This window comes from Osmerus eperlanus, chromosome 8 (genome assembly GCF_963692335.1).
Source record: "Osmerus eperlanus chromosome 8, fOsmEpe2.1, whole genome shotgun sequence".
In the NCBI taxonomy this organism is placed as follows: domain Eukaryota; kingdom Metazoa; phylum Chordata; class Actinopteri; order Osmeriformes; family Osmeridae; genus Osmerus; species Osmerus eperlanus.
In genome coordinates, this window is record NC_085025.1 from 4,438,947 (window position 1) to 4,459,910 (window position 20,964).

Consider the following 20,964-nt stretch of genomic DNA (forward strand, 5'->3'; position numbering starts at 1 on the left):
GAATCAAAGGGCATTTTTTTTTGTGCTCAGTTTTAATCCTCCAAGATCTCAGTGGATATAGAGTCCCTTGAAGTTTGCTAAAGTTCCAGTAATTGGCTGGTGTGTTTTTTGCAAGTCTTTTTCCCTCACTGTTTTTTTTTATGGTCTCAGATGTAAAAATAAATAAATAAAAGAATAAAATTAACAACCTTAGGTATTCAAACACCCTATAAGGGGGCTTAGCCAAATGGATGCAAACTGGGCCCCCAAATCAGGGCATTCCCATTACCCCGACACCCCCCACACCCCTTAAACTGTCTCTCAGTCTAAGCCCCCCTACCTTGCAACCCCACCCCCCACTGCCCAGTTCCCCCAGGACTATGTCTGTTTCCACATTCCCTGCCTACCCTATCTCCAGTATAACTTAGCCGACAGGACCCCTAAGGGAAATCGGGAGTTTGGGAAAAGAGGAAAGGTATAGGAGAGGAGGATTACACTCCCTGACGGTAGAGTAATCTGGGGGACACAGCTTTCTTGCAGGCTACACTGGGTGGACGGGAGTGGAGGGGCTGCTATATGTGTCCTGGTTTGGAGAGGTAGGGCGATGAGGGCCACCACCACCCCCACGTACACCCCCGTTCCTATGGTGATGGAAAGGGCGGCCAGGAAGAGAGCCCGTCGAGACGCGATGCTGGCCATGGGGAAGTCTCCCTTTGTCACCGCCTTGCTGGTCTGAGACAGGAGGGGGAAGGGAGGTGATAGAGAATGAGAGAGAGAGAGAGAGAGAGAGAGAGAGAGAGAGAGAGAGAGAGAGAGAGAGAGAGAGAGAGAGAGAGAGAGAGAGAGAGAGAGAGAGAGAGAGAGAGAGAGAGAGAGAAACCTTATTTATCCAAGCAGAGATGATTGAAAGAACTATTTATTATTTCACTGTGGTTGTATGCAGACAAGACTGGAAAGCAGGGAGGGATCGTCGACAGGGACACAATGGATTCAAGGAGAGCTCCTAATGGATTAGGGTATTGGAAAGAGGGAGTTAGTGATGAAATGTCGGCGACACAAGATTGGGCCGGTGTCAAAGGAAGGAGGTGAATAATGAATGATGAATTCAACGTGTAGAAAATCAGCTGTGACAAGTGCCTGAAAGAGATATGACTGAAAGAGTCTTTTTGGAGCAACAGAAATGGAACAGGAACTGATTGTCAGGACTATGTGAATGTAATCACACAAAAACTAAATTTTCTCTGGTGTTGGAAGTGATAAAAACGTGGCAGCATTTTCACTGCCTGTAGTATTGGTTTTCAATAACAAGTGTCTTTAAATACCAAATGTCTTGTGGATATAGCCATTTCCTGAAATAGCACATGGTGTTGACACTACAGGCTTCGGAGATTGACACCATGAGTCCCTGTTTGTTATCATCCTCTCAGTCACCTGTGGCTAGTGATCCTCTCCCCTGTCTGTCTGTGTCCCTCCAGCCCTCCCCAGCCCTCCCGGCCCTCCGCAGCCCTCCCCAGCCCTCCCCAGCCCTCCGCAGCCCTCCCCAGCCCTCCGCAGCCCTCCCCAGCCCTCCTAAAGCCTCCCCAGCCCTCCCCATCGCAGCCCTCCGCAGCCCTGCCCAGCCCTCCAACAGCCTCCCCACCGCAGCCCTCCGCAGCCCTCACCAGCCCTCCAACAGCCCTCCAACAGCCCTCCCCACCGCAGCCCTCCCCACCGCAGCCCTCCCCACCGCAGCCCTCCGCAGCCCTCACCAGCCCTCCAACAGCCCTCCCCACCGCAGCCCTCCCCACCGCAGCCCTCCCCACCGCTGCCCTCCTACAGCCCTCCCCAGCCTCTGTCTGTGTCCCTCCAACACAACCCTGGCTGTGTTCTCTCCTGGCTGTGGTCTCTCCTGGGTGTGCTCTCTCCTGGCTGTGGTCTCTCCTGGCTGTGCTCTCTCCTGGCTGTGCTCTCCCATGTCTGTGCTCTCTCCTGGCTGTGCTCTCCCATGTCTGTGCTCTCTCCTGGCTGTGCTCTCTCCTGGCTGTGCTCTCTCCTGGCTGTGCTCTCTCCTGGGTGTGCTCTCTCCTGGCTGTGGTCTCCCCTGGCTGTGCTCTCTCTTGGCTGTGCTCTCTCCTGGCTGTGCTCTCTCCTGGGTGTGCTCTCTCCTGGCTGTGCTCTCTCCTGGCTGTGCTCTCTCCTGGCTGTGCTCTCCATGTCTCTGCCCTGTCTCTCCAGCCCTCCCAATGTCTCTGCCTTGTCCCTCCCAGCACAGACCCTCCCAGTGCAGCTGCCTCGTCAAGCAGCCACACAGCACCTTAGAGGAGAACACCAAGGTAAAGCACTTTTCAACTTCCAACTTTTCTTTTCTTCCTTCTTTTTTTTTACCCAATTATATTTTGTGTTTCATGTATGGAGGGAAGGTTTCTGAAGGCCTCCGTTCTTGCCCAGCAAGCATCCGCGGATAAACCAAATAAACAAGGACACATATTCAAGACACGGCTAGTCGTTTCCATGCCAACAAGTGAATATTGAAACAACGGCATGGTTATAGCAGTCTTGTGGGAAATTAAGTTCAGGAGTGGTTTCAAAACTGGGATAAACCCTCTCCTTTTAAGCTCGCATTGTGCCCCTTGCAAGGCCTTGTGGGGGAATGAGTCTTGGAAAGAGTCGTAATTCGACAGAAAACCACTCCATTGAATCTTTGTATTGCAGGGAGGGTTGAAGGGCAAAACGTTGTAAAAGCTGAGGCTGTAATTAAAAGTCCCTCATTATGAGGTCTAATGAACAGGCCGTAATTGATTAATCAATCTATTGCTTTGCTTCAGACGAATAATTAAGTCATTGCATTTTGCAGCTCTCTCACAGGAGTAGCAGAGCGTCTAAAGGCCGAATGTGATGTTTCGAAGGCCAAAGCATTTTTTCCTTGAATCCCCTTGAGAGGTAAATGGAGGCATTAAGGCTTTATCTTCACAACCTTGACAGAATGATTGAAATGTGGCGTCACAGACAAAGATAACATCTCAGACTTAGTAGGATGTGGTGCTGGCTCTTTCTGAGACATTTTGGTGGAATCTGTCTGTTGCTAACAGGCTTCCTCCTTAGTTACGTTATGCTCAGCTCCACACATGCAGAACTGAGACACAATCAGACACCGTCCGACGACATTCACATCCCATTTCTCATTCTATTGCTGAAGTAAACGCTGCAATTGCATGATAAAAATATATTAATATTTATGTGAGCTGAGATAGTTGGATTTTTTTTCTAAAGCTGAGAAAGGCATTTTGAAGCTTCTCCAAACAAGTTTTCAGATTAGTCGGAAAAACTGAAAGTAATTAATTAGGATTTCTCTTATCTCTGAATAAAAGTTCATTCTCCCCAGACACTGTGGTGTATTTTATTTGTGATTAGAGGACACTTGAACATGAAATTGTAGTGAAGTTGAACTTGCATTAATAGCTCAGTTATGGAAGCTACATCCTTGGCCTTGCAAAGAGAGAAAGATAGAGAGAGAGAGAGAGAGAGGAGAGAAGAGGGAGAGGGAGAGGGAGAGTGAGAGAGAGAGAGAGAGAGAGAGAGAGAGAGAGAGAGAGAGAGAGAGAGAGAGAGAGAGAGAGAGAGAGAGAGAGAGGGAGAGTGAGAGTGAGAGAGGAGAGAGAGAGAGGAGAGAGGAGAGAGAGAGAGAGAGAGAGAGAGAGAGAGAGAGAGAGAGAGAGAGAGAGAGAGAGAGAGAGAGAGAGAGAGAAAGATCGCATTGCGTAACACAACTCTTAAAACATTGCTAAGAAAGTTGTGTGGGTGTGTGTGGTGGGTGTGAATATGTGTGATTTCTGTGCTGCTCAAACACAGGGTGGGCCAAGCACTCTGTGTGTCACTGAATCTGACCTTCTAATCTGAGGAAAACAGCATTGATCCAGCGCTCCTTGTGCCCATGACAGTCCCTAATGTGTCTCCTGTGTTGTGGCTTCAGGACTGACAACACAAAGACTGTATCAATATCTCATACACTCTCTAAACCCCTTCCTCCATGCACCTCCCATAAAACCCACTTTGATAATCATATTGAGGAAGTCTTTTCCCCGAGAAGACACAGACACTAAATGTGATGAATCGTGAGACTTGTCCTTTCTCTGGGATGTTGTTGCGGTCATCTGCACGGTGATATATGGTTTTGACAACGCATTCACGACGCAATGTTCCAATACTGCCTAGGCTATTGACAAAACAGATGGACAAAGATGGAGAATTATGGACGTGGACAATATATAATTCTTTGAAAGCATTAAAGAGAGACAGGAGAGAGGAGAGGTAACAGAAGCATAGATAGGACAGAGTCTTTAGCTCACAAACCAAACTAGAGTCTACAAGACAGAGGCATCCATATACCTCCTTCCTTTTTTTTCTTTCAGTTTTTCTCTGTCTCTCTTCACGGAGAGATTGACAGAAGAATCACTAACCTCTCAACACACCAATTATTTTTCATAATTACTCAGGAAAAATTAAATAGCCCCTGACAAGTTAATTCAGTCTGCCTTCATCTGCCTTGGTCACACCAACTGATAAGGCTACTAAATGTTAAGCTATTAGATACCCATTCATACTTGAGATGGCAAGGATGGCAGTGTCCCTAGGAGGCTAGACAGCTGTCTGTGTGTCTGAATGATGTATGTGCACAACATTTATGTTGACTGGAGTTCTGTCAGCCAGCTCTCACAGTCATTGTGTAGATATGTATGTATGTGTGTGATAGAGAGAGTGTGTACACCCTATGCATGTGTGAGTGTGTGTATGTGTAACCGAGCCGAGTTGGTTGAACTCACTCCTCAGCGTGAATACTGACCACCAACTGCCGCACAGTCGAAGAGCAACCTTTCGGTGGCGTAGCTGGTTAAAGCAATGTTCATGGGAGGTGGTCATCACGTTCGACATTCACGCGCGTGTGTTGTGTGTGTTGTGTGTGTGTTGTGTGTGTGTGTGTTCTTACCCCTGAGAGAAGTAGAAGGCAGCGATGCCCAGGGGCCAGAAACAGCACAGCATGGAGAAGATGGCCAGGGGCCAGGCCCAGGTGTTCTTGAGGGGGGACCACGATGAAGTTATCCTCACTCTCACTGTCGCTGAACAGTCCGTCTGTGTGTGTGTGTGTATGGGGGGGGAGGGGGGGGGGGGGCGACAAGGAACACAGGAAATAGCTTTAGGACCAGGGGCATGGTATAGCTTAGTCGGTACCATTCCACCAGAGCAGGTTCAAATCTCCCTGTAGATAAAGATCTCTGCTAAATGATTGCTATTACTATACACATGGACCACGAAGGCAGGATGGATGACACCACAGGACGCCCTGTCAGAAAGCACGGCCACTTCCTGAAGCACGTGGAGTGGTCAGCTTCCACGTCCTGTGCCAGAGAACGCCCCGGAGGCAGAGGGCTGGACGTCACACCTCGCTTAATGAATGAAACTGTCAGCCAGTCAGAGGCGCAGTTAACCTGCTGCTCCTCGGTCAGGCAGCCGTCTAATGGCCAACGCTCCGTGAATTTAATGTTTTTCGTGCCACCTCAGCGGCGTATTGCAGAGAGGAGGGGGGGGGGAGGGGGAGGGGGAGGAGGGGGAGGGGGGGAGGGGGAGGGGGGGGAGGGGGGGAGGGGGAGGGGGGGGAGGGGGGAGGAGGGGAGGCCTGTGCTGCTCTACCCACTGAATGGCTTTTTCATCATCGGTTTCCTACACAGCATCATTTATTTACACAGCAATTATTTACACATTTACACATCAATTATTACATAACCACAATTCAAATAACACCGTCAATCAGTCGATTGAGATGAGTACTATGGTGTGAAACGCAAGACTTTACATTGTGTAAATGTTTTGGTTGTTTACAGGAGAGAGGTAACATCACTCAGGTCTACTGTATGATCACCCTGGCTCAGCACAAGAAAGAAAGTTCTGAGGTGGAAGATAGGAGACAGTGATTATCCATTAAAAAAAGTGGCTCATCACTCATACTATACAATAACACATTAAAAACAATAACACATTAATGAATGCTATCAATGTCTCCAGTAGTAAAGGAAAGAACATTTGGATGCATACATTTGAGAGGGACCAGTCAAACCACTTAATATTCAATTTTTCCACGCCATAGTTGAGCTGGTGTCAATGACTTCCGATAAAGTGTGTGAGCAAGATACCAAATTCTTTTAGTTTAGCTCGGAGCATCAGACTGCATCCCACAGGGATAAACGTTGCCGCAGAGCTTTAGACGATACTCCGGTGCGCTCTGCCGTTCCAAAACCTCGGTCAGAGTGAGCTCTGTTTCACACCAAAGGCAGACTCCATATATATACCCTGAGCACTGTTGCTGAGGCTGTACTACTGGGAGCATGTAGGCAGTGTGCACCCAACCACAAAACCCTGTGTCATTACACACACCATCTCCACAGTACACGCAACAAATAATACGGAGATTTTACGGTTCTTAGGGAGATTTTTTGTTTTTCTTTCTTGTTTTCACATTTACATTTAGTCATTTAGAGACGCTCTTATCCAGAGCGACTTACAGTAAGTACAGGATATTCCCCCAAGGCAAGTAGGATGAAGTGCCTTGCCCAAGGACACAACGTCATTTGACACGGCCAGGAATCGAACTGGCAACCTTCAGATTACTATCCCGATTCCCTAACCGCTCAGCCACCTGACTTCTTTTTCTGGCAAAAAAGAGAGACCAAAAATACTGTGGGTCTTTGGGAACGTGTTCCAGGGTGTGATGAGCGGTAATAAAAATACACCAGGAATAGAAGGGAGCGCTACAAGTCAATAAGCTGCAATCATCCCGTGTGCAGGAGGAGGCTCAGAAATAACACCGCTGGAGAGAGAGAGAGAGAGAGAGAGAGAGAGAGAGAGAGAGAGAGAGAGAGAGAGAGGTGAGGACGGGAGGAGAAAATTGAGAAACAGAGACAGAAATATATTGGGTGCGTGAAAGAGAGGAGATACCGAGGTAGGAGAGAGCAGAGTGAGGAGGGAGAGAGAGAGAGAGAAAGAGAGAGAGAAAGAGGAAGAGAGAGAAAAAGAGAGAGAGAGAGAGAGAGAGAGAGAGAGAGAGAGAGGAGGGAAGATGACAGGGAGTGGAGGATTACTAGCCTCGAATCTTACTGAAGCATGAAAACAGTGTGTATCGTACAGCACACTGAGTATGGTGCGTCTTTTTATAAAGTTACCTTGTGCATTTTTTGCAGAAGGGTTTTTTGGCTGTACAGCATTAAATTGTACGGGCAGATAAGGGAGAACAAACTGCATTGATTGTTTTACACAAATCAAAATGAGCTGGAAGGCAAGATAACTGATTTCTATTTGTGTTTCAGAAATTTTTATTACTAATATCATCAGACTACAAATCTATACATAATTTTTTTCATACTGAAGCACTGAGGCAAAAAGGTCATAATGCATAATGATGCTCATATTGTTTCTGTCAGAGGGAGTCAGACCACTGGAAGAGAAAGAGAGAGAGATAGAGAGAAAGAAAGAGAGACAGAGAGAGAGAGAGAGTAGAGAAAGAAAGAGACAGACAGAGACAGACAGACAGAGAGAGAGAGAGAGAGAGAGAGAGAGAGAGAGAGAGAGAGAGAGAGAGAGAGAGAGACAGAGACAGAGACAGAGAAAGAAAGAGACAGAAAGAAAGACAGAGACAGACATTGAGTTTCCCACCCCTGCAGTGCCACAGCCGAACCTGAGCCAGATGTGGTCTATGGGACTCATATGATTACAGACCCTGGGCCGAGCGGAGAGGTGAACTAGAGGTCCAGACATGTCGTAGATCACAAGTCTGTCTCAGGAACTACGGAAAGATAAAACCGGGAGAATGAAAAAATCCACCTGGGTTTGAACCCTCCATAATTTCAGGAGGTGACAGGAAGTATTGAATAATAACATGATTACACTATTATCTTTCATGAAACTAAATCCTCTCTGACATCTGGAAATTCTAACCGTGGATGTTTGCCAGCAGGCAGATTAGTCCCTCTAGAGCAGTGGCCGTTTTCAAAGGGAATGAATGGCTTACAAACATTCCCTCCATCGGTCTCATTCCCCAGTTATCGTTTGTTAACCGTTGGAAAACTGAATAGGTTGAATCCTGATGTACATGTATGTATGTGGCGGTGGGGGGTATGTTGATGCTGGCTGCTTAAGGTTCCGACGGCGAAGCCTTCTCCTGTGGGCTGCATCTGCTGTCAACATGAGAGAGCATCTTGACAGGTAACGAAGGACTAATGGATGGTTTCATTCGTCTTTCGTGACTGCACAACCAGGATGGGGCCTGTGTAATTTATGTTTCCAAATTGCCTCCACAGCGTGGGGGAGATGAGGCAAGTCTCCCTTCTTCCTTTCTTTCCACCCCATCATGCGCACTCCTTCTTCCCACCACAATTCCTCTCTTTTTTCTGTCACACTCTATCTGTCTCTCACCTCCTTGTTAAGTATAACACCCATCATATTCCTGATGATACACAGTCTGGTGGATAGAGGCGGGTGCGTTCCAAACGCATCACAGGGCAGCGCACCCGACACATCCAAACCTGACAACCTTATGTTCCAATGCTCACGTGGTTTGAACTTGTCTCCATGTGTGACGTAACATTTATTAATGAGCAGCTCCATAGAACTGCACCTAATTCAGTTCAATGCAGAGGCAAGGGTTGATACACAGACGTGACAGAAGGGTTGTGGCCCACGCAGCTTATTAGGCTCTGGCTGAGGTTTAATTAAGCTCACTGTTCATCCATGACACTCTTCTATGAGGAAGACTGCAGGCAGGGATATCGGATGATTTTATTTTGAGTAGTCAGGATAGTGTGGTCTGTGTTTATGTGTGTGTGTGTGTGATTGTTACACATCCTGATGTATATGCATGCCCACATCTGCTATGAAGAGTTACCTTTTATACGAGGCCCCTAGGTGCCTGAATGAGCTACCTGTTTGTGTAAACATGAGAAGCAATTTATTCATTCATGTGCTGTTGCAGTCCTACATGAATACTACATAGCCCCTGGGTCTATACATATAGTCCCTCACAGCTCATGGCTGGAGAAAGTGGAAACAAGAAGACAGTATACCGCAGAATTGCCTTTCAAGGGGTTACCCCTCGTGCAACATTTACCAAGTCCCAATGCGTTTCAGACTGGCAGAAACACATGGAGACATTTCTCCTCTGCTGTGCACGGCTGCCCTGCCTGAGGTCTTGAGTCCGGCCGCCCCCCCCCCCCCCCCCCTCGCCCCCCCACACACCTCACCAACAGGAGGAGCAGGAGGAGCAGGTGGACCAGCGAGACTCAGGTTGTTCCACCCGGCGAGGAGTCCACTGAGATAATTGGCCCTCAGCAACAGAGGTCAACTGACCCCAGCAGGAAGGTCACTAGCCCCTGACCCCAGCAGGGAGGTCACCTGCCCCCTCCTTCCGGAGGAGTCCGACCACGGCAGACCGACCACAGATGCTTGTGAGCGCTGCTTCCTGCATTCTAATGTGAGAGGGATGATATCCTCCCTCCTCCACGTCGCGCTGATGAGCTGGTTAAGTTATGCCAGGTCATGAGCTCACATCCCCGTGGCATCATGGTCCTCAGGGCTTTATGATTCATCAGGCGGACTGATGAACGGCCGTCCCGGGCCGGCTGGTATGAAAACACCGGGTTATTGAGCTGATAATGGAGTGGGCTGATTTACACAGCTGCTCCGGTCTGCTGTGACACGCCGTGCAAGGCGACCTGTCTTCAAGGACCTCTGTGGACAATCTGTCACCGAGGGGGGTGATGGCAGCGACATGGGAACGTGATGATACAAACCCCCAAACAATATGACGCTGGTCTCTGTATGCCCTTGTGTGTAACTGTGTTAGGTGGAGGTTTCAAGCAGAGTCTGTTTAAACTCCATAAAGTGCTGTTTGGAGCCCTGAAATGATTCAATATGGAATTACCTATGTTCATCCACAGTTACAAAGTGTTCTATATTGCAGGTTTCTGAAGTGTGTTGCACCTCTGCATATACAGGACATTTGTACTCTAAAACCTTGTAACAGTGTGATGGGAGTGCTGGCAGTAATACAGTTTAGAAACATGTCTTGCTGTCACACCTCCAATCTAACAAGCTCTACATAGCGGCATTATTGTTGTAAACAGCATCTACCTCGGGTAAATTACTCTTAATACACAATCCTTTTGTGTGAAATATTTTCCCAGTCAGGTCTTGCATTGAGGCAATTTTCCCTAAGCAGCCTGCCATGCGAGCCACAAGGGACTACAACACTGAGCCCACAACCTCTCTCTCTCTCTCTCTCTCTCTCTCTCTCTCTCTCTCTCTCTCTCTCTCTCTCTCTCTCTCTCTCTCTCTCTCTCTCTCTCTCCCTCCCTCCCTCCCTCCCTCCCTCCCTCCCTCCCTCCCTCCCTCCCCTTCCCTCCCTCCCCCCCCCCCCCCCCCCTCCCCCCTCCCTCCCTCCCTCCCTCCCTCCCTCCCTCCCTCTCTCTCTCTCTCTCTCTCTCTCTCTCTCTCTCTCTCTCTCTCTCTCTCTCTCTCTCTCTCTCTCTCTCTCTCTCACTTCTTCCAGAGATTGTCGTGACGTTTCAGGGATGCGCTCGCATCAATAATTTAGTGGGTAATTGATTGGCCCCTGGATATGGTGTTGGTTATGGCTTGTCAGAGCAGAGCCAATGAGTTGTCAGAGCTGACCCGTCAGGATCATACAGCAGAACAGAGCAGAGACAGGGTCTGACATGCCCTGGGGCAGGGCTGGCACATAAAAGTAATTGAAATTTCTTTCCCTGACAGGAAGTGATTGAAAAAGTAAGTAAGGGACGATGAGGCGTCAAACTAAGACAATGTCAAACCAGGAATGCATCACAAGTGCCCGTCGGATCTGCATGGTGACGACATCTTCCAGGCCTCCTCTGCTTCCGTAACATCTCGAATAAACAGTATGTAGCATGAGTAAACTCTGCAGTTGGTCCAAGAGAGAGATCAGACGGCTGCTTCTCTCCTCAACATGTCTCCTGCTGAGGATGACTAATGATCCAGGAGACGCAGAGAGCCGCCAAGAGCCTGTCTACATCACAGAGGCATCTTGGGAGTTATTTATTTTCCAACTTTCTAACTGCGAACTGCCGTTTACCCTGGTAAAAAAAAGATTAATAAAAGTGCAGAAGCCTGGCAGGATGCCGATACTAGGCTGCTTCATGCTCCGTCTTTTCGGAGATTTAAATCCCGTGGAAGCGTCTGCCTGGCGAACAGTCTCGTCGGATGCGCTGTTGTCGTTTCACCCAGGGCCCTGGGTTCACTAGCCTCCATGGAGCTACAGGGCCCTGGGTTCACTAGCCTCCACGGAGCTACAGGGCCCTGGGTTCACTAGCCTCCACGGAGCTGCAGGGCCCTGGGTTCACTAGCCTCCACGGAGCTACAGGGCCCTGGGTTCACTAGCCTCCACGGAGCTACAGGGCCCTGGGTTCACTAGCCTCCACGGAGCTGCAGCACCTGGCAGAGGCTTCCAGTCCGTCACAGTGCCTGACGTTTCAGCAGCCCTCTGTTTATCACAAACATTCACGTTAAACCAAGTGGACTCAGGAGTGCACAGTCTCATTAAAATTTGAGCAGGTAAAGATCGGCTATGTCATGAATTTTTCAGGAGATTAATTCTGTGTCAGAAGCGTGTGCACACGAAAGCAGGCGGTATAGACGACCTTCCTGACAGAGCACATCGTATGGGGATCAATGGTAACTGGAAGACTACAGTGAACGTGCTGTAGGAAGACCCAGAGTGTCTCCATTCTCCTCTCCACCTACAGGGACAGATCTCCCTTCTCCTTCCTCCCAAGGCCCTCTGGGTTAACTAGTGTGGGAGATGAAAAACCTGAGAAGAGTCCCCATTGTATTGATATTATGGTAAATGTACAATAACTGTCCTGAAGGTGAATTAGGCTGATATAAACGTCATCCGAGGTTAGAGCAGAAGCATGCTCATTACAGGGGTTGTGCCAGGCCAAGGGATGGCATGATTTGATAGGAAAGAAATCAGACACCATAGGCTCTAGCTAGCAGGTTACCAAATTACATTTACATTGTCATTTAGCAGACACTCTTACCCAGAGCGACTTACAGTAAGTACAGGGACATTCTCCCTGAGGCAAGTAGGGGTGAAGTGCCTTGCCCAAGGACACAACGTCCTTTGGCACAGACTTGGCACAGGGAATCAAACCGGCAACCTTCTGATTACTAGCCCGATTCCCTAACTGCTCAGCCACCTGACTCCCACTCTCAAATTAGGACTTAGAAGATGCAGCCCACTTATTAAATGTCACCTAGGCCCACTTGACATTAAATATTGACAGGAGCCAGAGAGGAAATCGGACAGGTGACACTTGTTGATCTTGCAACAAGTTTAAGTATAGAATGGGAGGTGGGCTGCGCAACAAGTTTAAGTATAGAATGGGAGGTGGGCTGCAGGGAGAGTATAAAACAGATTGGATATTTTGTAATGTTGGGGGCTCTTCATGTGCGAAGTCCCACTGTATGTGTAATCTTTAATTGAGTCAAATAAAAAACACTTGTATTTGATTGACCATGGCTCAGTCGTCCTTCTCACAACTTAATAGATTGGCAGGAGCAATCTACGACACTAGCCACTAGCCTGGTGAACCCAGGGCCCTGGGTTCACTAGCCTCCATGGAGCTACAGGGCCCTGGGTTCACTAGCCTCCACGGAGCTACAGGGCCCTGGGTTCACTAGCCTCCACGGAGCTGCAGGGCCCTGGGTTCACTAGCCTCCACGGAGCTACAGGGCCCTGGGTTCACTAGCCTCCACGGAGCTACAGGGCCCTGGGTTCACTAGCCTCCACGGAGCTGCAGCACCTGGCAGAGGCTTCCAGTCCGTCACAGTGCCTGACGTTTCAGCAGCCCTCTGTTTATCACAAACATTCACGTTAAACCAAGTGGACTCAGGAGTGCACACTAGCCAGTCCATTAGGCACTGCGGCAAAGCAGGTCAGCGGCCCGTTTCTCCACCCAGCCCCGCTTCACTGCTCAGCTGCCCAGCCCACTCCCCCCCCCCCCAAGCCCCCCAGATACCAGGCTGCATGCTTGGTGGTTACACATGCAGGCAGATAGAGGCTAAACTAATAAATATCAGAGTCGATGAAGGTATATTGATTCTTTCAGGTGAGCTTTACAGGGAAAGTCCAGGGAAGGACTGGAGACAGGCTTACATCAGCCCTCCCTCTGCCGGATATACAGTACACACACACACAGGTTTGTTTTCCTATCCTAGTGGGACCCCACCATTCACTCTCACTTTAAATGATATTGTCTCTAATCACTTTTAGAGGTCAGATGGCAGAGCGGTTAGGGAATCGGGCTATTAATCAGAAGGTTGCAGGTTTGATTCCCGGCCGTGAAAAATGACGTTGTGTCCTTCGGCAAGACACTTCACCTTCGCTATGGAGAAGAGCGTCTGCTAAATGACTACATTAATTTTCCCTCACCCTTAATGTAATTCTAACCCAAACACAAATTCAAACCCTAACCCCCCCCCCCAAAAACAAAAGCATTGTTCATACTTTGGAGAAAATATGGCCCCCCCATGGGAGATAAACAAAAGCACAGAGACAAACACCACAACACTGACACATTCGCGCACACCGACACACACACACTCGTGTACCTCGTACTCCACGTACTCCTCCTCCTCCACCTCGTAGGAGACGGTCTGGATCTTCACGTGGTCCCCGTCCTCCAGCAGCTTAGCCTGGGGGTCCTCCATGCTCGGTGGATCCCCCGATGCCTCCCTCTCCTTCTTCTCTGTGAACGTGGTCTCGCAGCACTCGCTTTTGTAATCCTTGGACTTGAGCCCTCCTCCTCCTCCGTCCTCCTTGTAGAGGATGAAGTTGGGTCTGTAGAAGGCCTCCACAGCCAGATGGAGGGACGTGGCATCCAGAAGCTGCTGGGCTTTTGTCTTCCCGTGACCTCCGCCGCCACCTCCTCCTCCTCCGACGACACTGCTGTTGTTTCCTGCTCCTCCCCCTCCTCCTCCTCCTCCGCCCGTGACGAAGTAATTGATGATGTTCTCTTGGTACTGGTTGTTAGGGAAGTCGCCACCGTAACCGTTGACGACGTGTTTGCTGTTCTTGTCCAGCAGAGGGTTCTGGAGTTCGCTGAGGCTCTCCATGGCAGATGGGTTCGAGGGCCTTCTAGGTTGTCAACTTGAGGAGAGAGGGATGGGTGGGGTGGGGCGAGGAGAGCGTGCTGAAGATGATGCTGATCTGTAAACTGGGAGCCAGAAGAAGAGAGAGAGAGAGACAAGGGAGAGAGGGATAAAGAGACATGAAGGAGAGAGAGTGAGAGAGAGAGAGTGAGAGTGAGAGAGAGTGAGAGAAAGAGAGAGAGAGAGAGAGAGAGAGAGAGAGAGAGAGAGAGAGAGAGAGAGAGAGAGAGAGAGAGAGAGAGAGAGAGAGAGAGAGAGAGAGAGAGAGAGATAGAGAGAGAGAGAGAGAGAGAGAGAGAGAGAGAGAGAGAGAGAGAAGCTGTAATTGATTTCCATTTTAAATATTCAGAAGAGCAGATTAGGTTGTTGGTTATTTAATTGAACACCTGCTACATCAGACCGAAGTTGGCTAAACACTTTCATACTCTATCTTCCTCTCTAATCTGTGTGGAGCTGCCACTCCTGCAGCTGCCTGGCTTCACAACAACCCTACCTGTCAATTAACTCCACACACACAGACTTGTGTTCATCTTAATTCATTTTCTAGGGCATGCAGAGTATGTATGTATGTATGTATGTATGTGTGTGTGTGTGTGTGTGTGTGTGTGTGTGTAAGAGGGCCCCTCTTTACAGTTCTCATCTGTGTACTCAGCCGTCAAGTGATGGAGTCAGGTGGTTGAGCGGTGAGGGAGTCGGGCTAGTAATCTGAAGGTTGCCAGTTCGATTCCCGGCCGTGCAAAATGACGTTGTGTCCTTGGGCAAGGCACTTCACCCTACTTGCCTCGGGGGGAATGTCCCTGTACTTACTGTAAGTCGCTCTGGATAAGAGCGTCTGCTAAATGGGGGGAGTCAGGTGGCTGAGCGGTTAGGGAAGCAGGCTAGTAATCAGAAGGTTGCCAGTTCGATTCCCGGTGGTGCCAAATGACGTTGTGTCCTTGGGCAAGGCACTTCACCCTACTTGCCTCGGGGAGAATGTCCCTGTACTTACTGTAAGTCGCTCTGGATAAGAGCGTCTGCTAAATGACTAAATGTGTACTCCTCTGGGTGCAGAGAGGTTATTCACTGGAGCTGTCTACTGGGTGACAGACGAGACTACAGCTTCTGCCAACCCTCATAAAAAGCTCCTCACTGTCCCAGCTTAGATGACACGCTATTCAATTCATTATTTGGGTTTTTATTCGATGTTTCCACCATGCATGCAGTGTATATGCCTTCAAATCCTGTCTGGTACCTTGTATTATATAAGCAGACTGTATCCAGGGAGCCTGACCTTTATATGATTAATCTGTGATTCAGACCCAATAATATCGAATGCCAGATTACATCTGAGATTTCTGCTCTCCATGTGAGCTACATTGTGATTTATACAAATGCATAAATAGGAGGTTATTGCTGAGGTCAGGCCTCAAGACAACTCCTTGTGTGGGCTGGCTGGGTAGTTAGGGAGTGAGACACTGCAGTGGGGTGGATGGAGAGCATGAACTGAATTCCCTCAATAACCTCAATAATCTCTCTTCTATCAAGAAGAAATATGGGTACCGAAATATGAGCAACAAACACGCCCCAGAGTCAACGATGGTGGTAATATTATGCATTTTGAGATACTTTTTATTTGTAATGTGCCTTTCTTGCACTCAAAGTGTTAAAATGGACAAGTATATGCAAAAACATCCAATTTTGGGCAAGTTAGATAAACACGTACTGTACACATCTACCAAGTCAGATATGCCGTACAGTTGGTATTGAGCCACCAGACAGGTTTCCAATGTTCTCTGTTTGACACATCCTACTGTACTGTGTGGTAATACACTGTACAGTTCTGGCATGTGGACCATGCTTCTGATGGAGCGAGAGCAGAGAAACGCTGACCTGTGGAGGATGCTGATGAGGCATCCAGTGTCATTCATCCGAGTTTCACCACCACCTGACTCCTGCCCATGTCAGACTGACAAGGCAACCTGACCTCTCTCCCTCTCTCAATTTCTGTCCGTCCCTCACTACTTATCTTATCTCTTTTCCCTCCCTCCCTCCCTCCCTCCACTCCCTCCACTCCCTCCCTCCTTCCTTCCTTCCTTCCTTCCTTCCCTCCCTCCCTCCCTCCCTCCCTCCCTCCCTCCCTCCCTCCCTCCCTCCCTCCCTCCCTCCCTCCCTCCCTCCCTCCCTCCCTCCTTCCCTCCTTCCCTCCCTCCCTCCCCATACTCGTCCTACATTCCTCTTCGCTTTTGCTCTCGACACCCCTCCGTTCCTTCCACCCATGTACCCCTTCTCCCTCTCTGCTTATCTCTCTCCCTCAGTCTTTCCCCCTCTACCTCTCTGTCTCCCCCCACTCTCCCCTGCCCTCTCTCTACCCCTTTCTTTCTCCACTTCCAGTAAACCCAGGAGATCCATCATCCTCTCTCCTTGGTTTTAGCCCAGCCCAGCCCCCCCCTCCCTAACCCCCCCCCCCCCCCCCACCGTTAAGTCCAGTGCTCCGTAAAGTTCACCGGGGCATGGTGGACTCTCCGCTCTCCCCTCAGGAAGATGGCACTGTCTCACGCTGCTGTTGTTGTTTACATTCCACCTCACAACTCCCACCACATTTGGCTTCCACAGGCCACAGTCTGATCACACACTGGGCTGCAGCCAGGGAACTGAAGCATTGACAGGATGGACTAATGTATGGCCCTGCAGTTACAGACCTGTAGATGCTGCTATTCTGACTGCCACCGATTGTGTTTTTGTATTATTCAAAGATCACGCATAATTATGTCAATAAATATGATGTTCCTGATAGCAAATTGTGACTATGTAGATGATGTATGAACAACTGGATTTGGATTCTCCCTGAAGTGCCGTCAGGCAGATGTGTTGAAACCTTCTCATCACATTTTCTGCACCAATGAATGATAATAACAAAGACCTTCTTCAGCTCCATCATGCTCTCAACCGCCAGCTGTCACTGCCCCTTGTGGGCTCGTTCAAAAACCAGCAGACTATAACTTGCTATTCATGCGGCTATTCAACAGATAGAAAAACTGTTCTGCGAGTGGGCCTCCTTCTCCCTGTCCCTGCTGGACCTCAGGTCTCGTATCCTCCTCTTGCTCCCAGTGAGGCTTTGTCAAATCCTTTTGAGCAGCCTGCTTAAAAAAAAAGGCTTTTTCAGTATCGCAGACACAAGGTCTTATCAGGAAATAGAAGTTAAAGTGTGAATGTGCAGAGTTTTGCTCAGACAGGACATCGCAAAGTCGCCATGCATAAAGACCATGTCTGCCCAGATGGGTGTCTGAGAAGAGATAGAGAGTGAGAGGGAAAGAGAGAAACAGAGAGAGAGACTGTGTGTGTGTGTGTATCTATGCACATGTTTGTCTACTTATGTGTGCATGCATACAAACTTCCTATGCATGTATGCGTGTGTGTGCATCGTTGATAATACAGTAAAACATGACCCGGGAAGAGAGACAGACAGCAATGCAGAAGAGAAAAGGAGATACTGCGTATAACGTGTGCATGTGTGTGTGTGCATGTGTGTGTGTGTGTGTGTGTGTGTGTGTGTGTGTGTGTGTGTGTGTGTGCGTGTGTGTGTGTGTGTGTGCATGTGTGTGTGTGTGTGTGCTCCTGTTCTAGTGTTGCCCTTGTTGTATAAGATAGCCTGGGGGAGGCTTACAGAGGAAAACAGATGAGAGGGGCCGGCCCAGAGCATGCAGGTATGTGTCAGAGCGAGTGGGGCCACTGCACCGCTAACACACAAGCTCCTATCTGTGTTGCAATGCTATTAGACTCCAGTCAGCACACACAGCTTCCCAGTGTCAGCTTCCTGCCAATCAGCACGCAACCTCTGACCCCGCAGTCGAGAACAGGCATTATCAGCGGAACCCTGAGGCCGGGAACCTCGGATGCGGCAGAATAACAATGTATCTTATCGGCCTGCCAAGTTTACTGCCTGATTTTATCCTGCACTTCTTCCACGAAACTCTGTTGCGTTATTGCTGAAGAGAATGCCCTTGTGAGACGCAAGACAACAGATTATCTACACGGGATGAACTGTTGTACGGGATGAATTATCTTTCACATTACGTTAGATTGTATTCATTGAAATTGATGACCTGTCTTCTCATTAATTTCATTAATAGGAGAGTTTAGAGTTCATAGAACGATTCTATCCAACCAGACACAGGACTAAAGGGCTTAGTAACATTTTGACTGATCCTTTTAAGAACTATTATCATCAAAGGAAACTGTGCACAATTGTCCCTAATCCACTTGAACTTAATCTGCTTATAATTTGTTTGTCAAGAGCCACATCTGATGGCAATGGATGATAGCCCCTTCAAATCTGTCTCTCTCAAGCTGATAAAATATTCAAATCTTCAGTGCTCAGCAGCATGCTTGGATGTTCCCTGGCGACCTGTCTCCCCCCTCACTTCAGTCAAATTACTGTGTTCTCTGTCTTCACCTCCGACAGAAGAAAGTGCTCCTTGATGTGTAAATGTTGATCGGAAATCGCAACATCAACCAGTGAATAATTTAAAAGAAGGAGGCTGACTGTCAATAGGCTCCCATTCATAGCGTGCTGGGGCTATAGGGGCTGGTGCTGAGGGAGATGATTGGACAGACACACACTTCCTGTCCATTGATTACAAGGCCCTTTTCCGAGGACAAGACACTTGAACTAAATTCCGTATTCTGTCAAAGACAAAGAGTCATGGTCAGACTGCCTGGTAATGATGCCGTTTCTGTTGCTTAAAAGCTTCTGAATAACCGAAAAACACGAAAATTGTGTCGATTCTTTTTTTACCGAATTCGACTTTTCAAAAGCAGAAAGACTCATCTTATCAATGACTCCCATCTGCTTCCCACAATCGGCTCTGGATGGGAATCAGTCTCCCTTCACCTAGCTTTCAGCCCAGAGTGTGAAGGAGGGGTCTCCCTCCCTGGGGTGGATACGGTGATAAGGTTGCAGGGGTGTTTATGACTGTCCCTCAGGCAGAGTGGTGTGACTGGCTGGGGAACAACCTGACTCTGTCTTCCTCTGACCTCCTCTAAGAAACAGCCTCTGATCTCAGGGATTGGGGAAAGAAAGAAAAAACCTTCCTGTATACCTTTGATTCTGACTGGCCCATCTCTGGTAAAAATAAAATAAATAAATAATCGTCATTGCTGCTGCTCTATTTATTAACCATGCGTGGTAGTCTATAGTTGGTGGCTCTGGCAAGAATGTATCTGTCTGATCGAGTTTGCCACCCTTTATTCGCGCATGGATCAACAACAACACAAAAAGCTGGCTATACCACAAGAAAGCTGAGCATTTACAAGACAATGACATCATTTTAAAGCGTACTGAAGGAGTAAAGGGAATTTTAGAGATCTGGAAATAACATTGTGGTTGTCTAGGACAAACTGAACATCATGCTCGCAGGAGGACCAGCCAGGAGTGAGGTTTTCCATCGTTCGTGTGCGCGCTATCCATGTGGTCCAGTACGAATCACAAGACATGAACCCGGAGATCATTAGCGAGTACAAGAATGGCTATCCACATAAAATCAAGAGTTCAATCCAACGTGCATGATATTGTAACGACATAACAAAATGAAACAAAAAACTGAGAAAAACTTGCATAAGATGACTATTTGGAAGATCTTTTTTTACTTAAATGTGCAACATATCTTACTTGTTAATGGCTGTCAATCCGGAGGTTGTGTGGCACAGGCTTGTATAATTCTTTCAGCATCTTGGCTGGTCGAATGTAAGCAGTCCTTTAAAATGGTTCTACTGAAATGATGAAGTATTTCGTATATTTCTATATTCAGATAAGCCTACAGTTTTTAAAACAAGGGGCATCTGTATCGGAAAGGTCGTACGTCATATGGTCGCCAATACATCACTTGATTCAATAAATTTTCTATTATAGATTATAACCGCCGACACCATAATGAGACTAACGTGCTAAGATATACAGGTACATATTGACTGTCATTAGTTTCCGCGTGGGGTAGTTCACCGTTGAACTGTTCGATGTTGGTAGAAAAGGTGCCTTAAAAACCACTGCTATCGGCGCCGAGAGTCGTTCCAAGTTCCCCTCCCTTCTTGTATGTAGATATAGTCACCGTAAGTTAAATCAATCAGCTTGAATGTTCAAAAAGATATTGTAAGCTAATAATTCATGCCGTCCTTTGGCTTTCCCTCCTTCCATAAACTGGACGCGCAGTCATCCAACAGATATCCGATATACAATTATGTAGGCTACGGCTTTAAGTTGACACCATCGTCCCAAATGTCAACTGTACCTTGTCAACAAATGTTACAGTCTCCCGATGATGTCTTAGGTAGTCTAGATATAGGACGCGCGGCGACCACCGGTTTCTACTGTAGCACACGCGAGAACGCAAAGGAGTGCAGATCAGACTGTCAGAGTTGGTGTTGTCAGGCTGTTGCGCACGGTGTTGATGAGCATCCTGAGAGCGCGATGAAATAAAATGAGCGTCCAGAATGCGTGCGCGCGGTTTGTGGATCGTTAAAGATCAGCCCTGATGTTTAGCCAACTGACCAAAACCAATGAACAAACACTCTAACAACTTTATCCACAGTGGTAGTCTATTATATAACACTTGTTTGTGTAGACTTTAGACCAGCTTGACATTTTCAAGTTATAAGTTCCGCCAGAAAAGATGCCATCGCACGAAGCAACATGAAGGACCCATTTGTCATTTAATATCTCAAGGTCACTGTTGGACTTCTGGCATTTACTTTACTGTCATGGGAACCGGTACACAGACACACACAAACATGTGCCATTGG

At 48.1% G+C, this 20,964-nt stretch overlaps 1 protein-coding gene across 1 annotated transcript; it reads right to left on the reverse strand.

Annotated features, from left to right (window-relative positions):
* Positions 1-414: 414 nt before the first annotated feature.
* On the reverse strand, positions 415-20,616 carry syndig1l (synapse differentiation inducing 1-like). Its single transcript, XM_062468521.1, is given in 8 exon segments — positions 415-578; positions 580-711; position 4,724; positions 4,943-5,010; positions 5,012-5,072; positions 10,799-10,812; positions 13,651-14,255; positions 19,838-20,616. Coding segments are annotated over 7 exon segments (807 nt in total). The 5' UTR covers positions 14,155-14,255; positions 19,838-20,616; the 3' UTR covers positions 415-551.
* Positions 20,617-20,964: the final 348 nt, after the last annotated feature.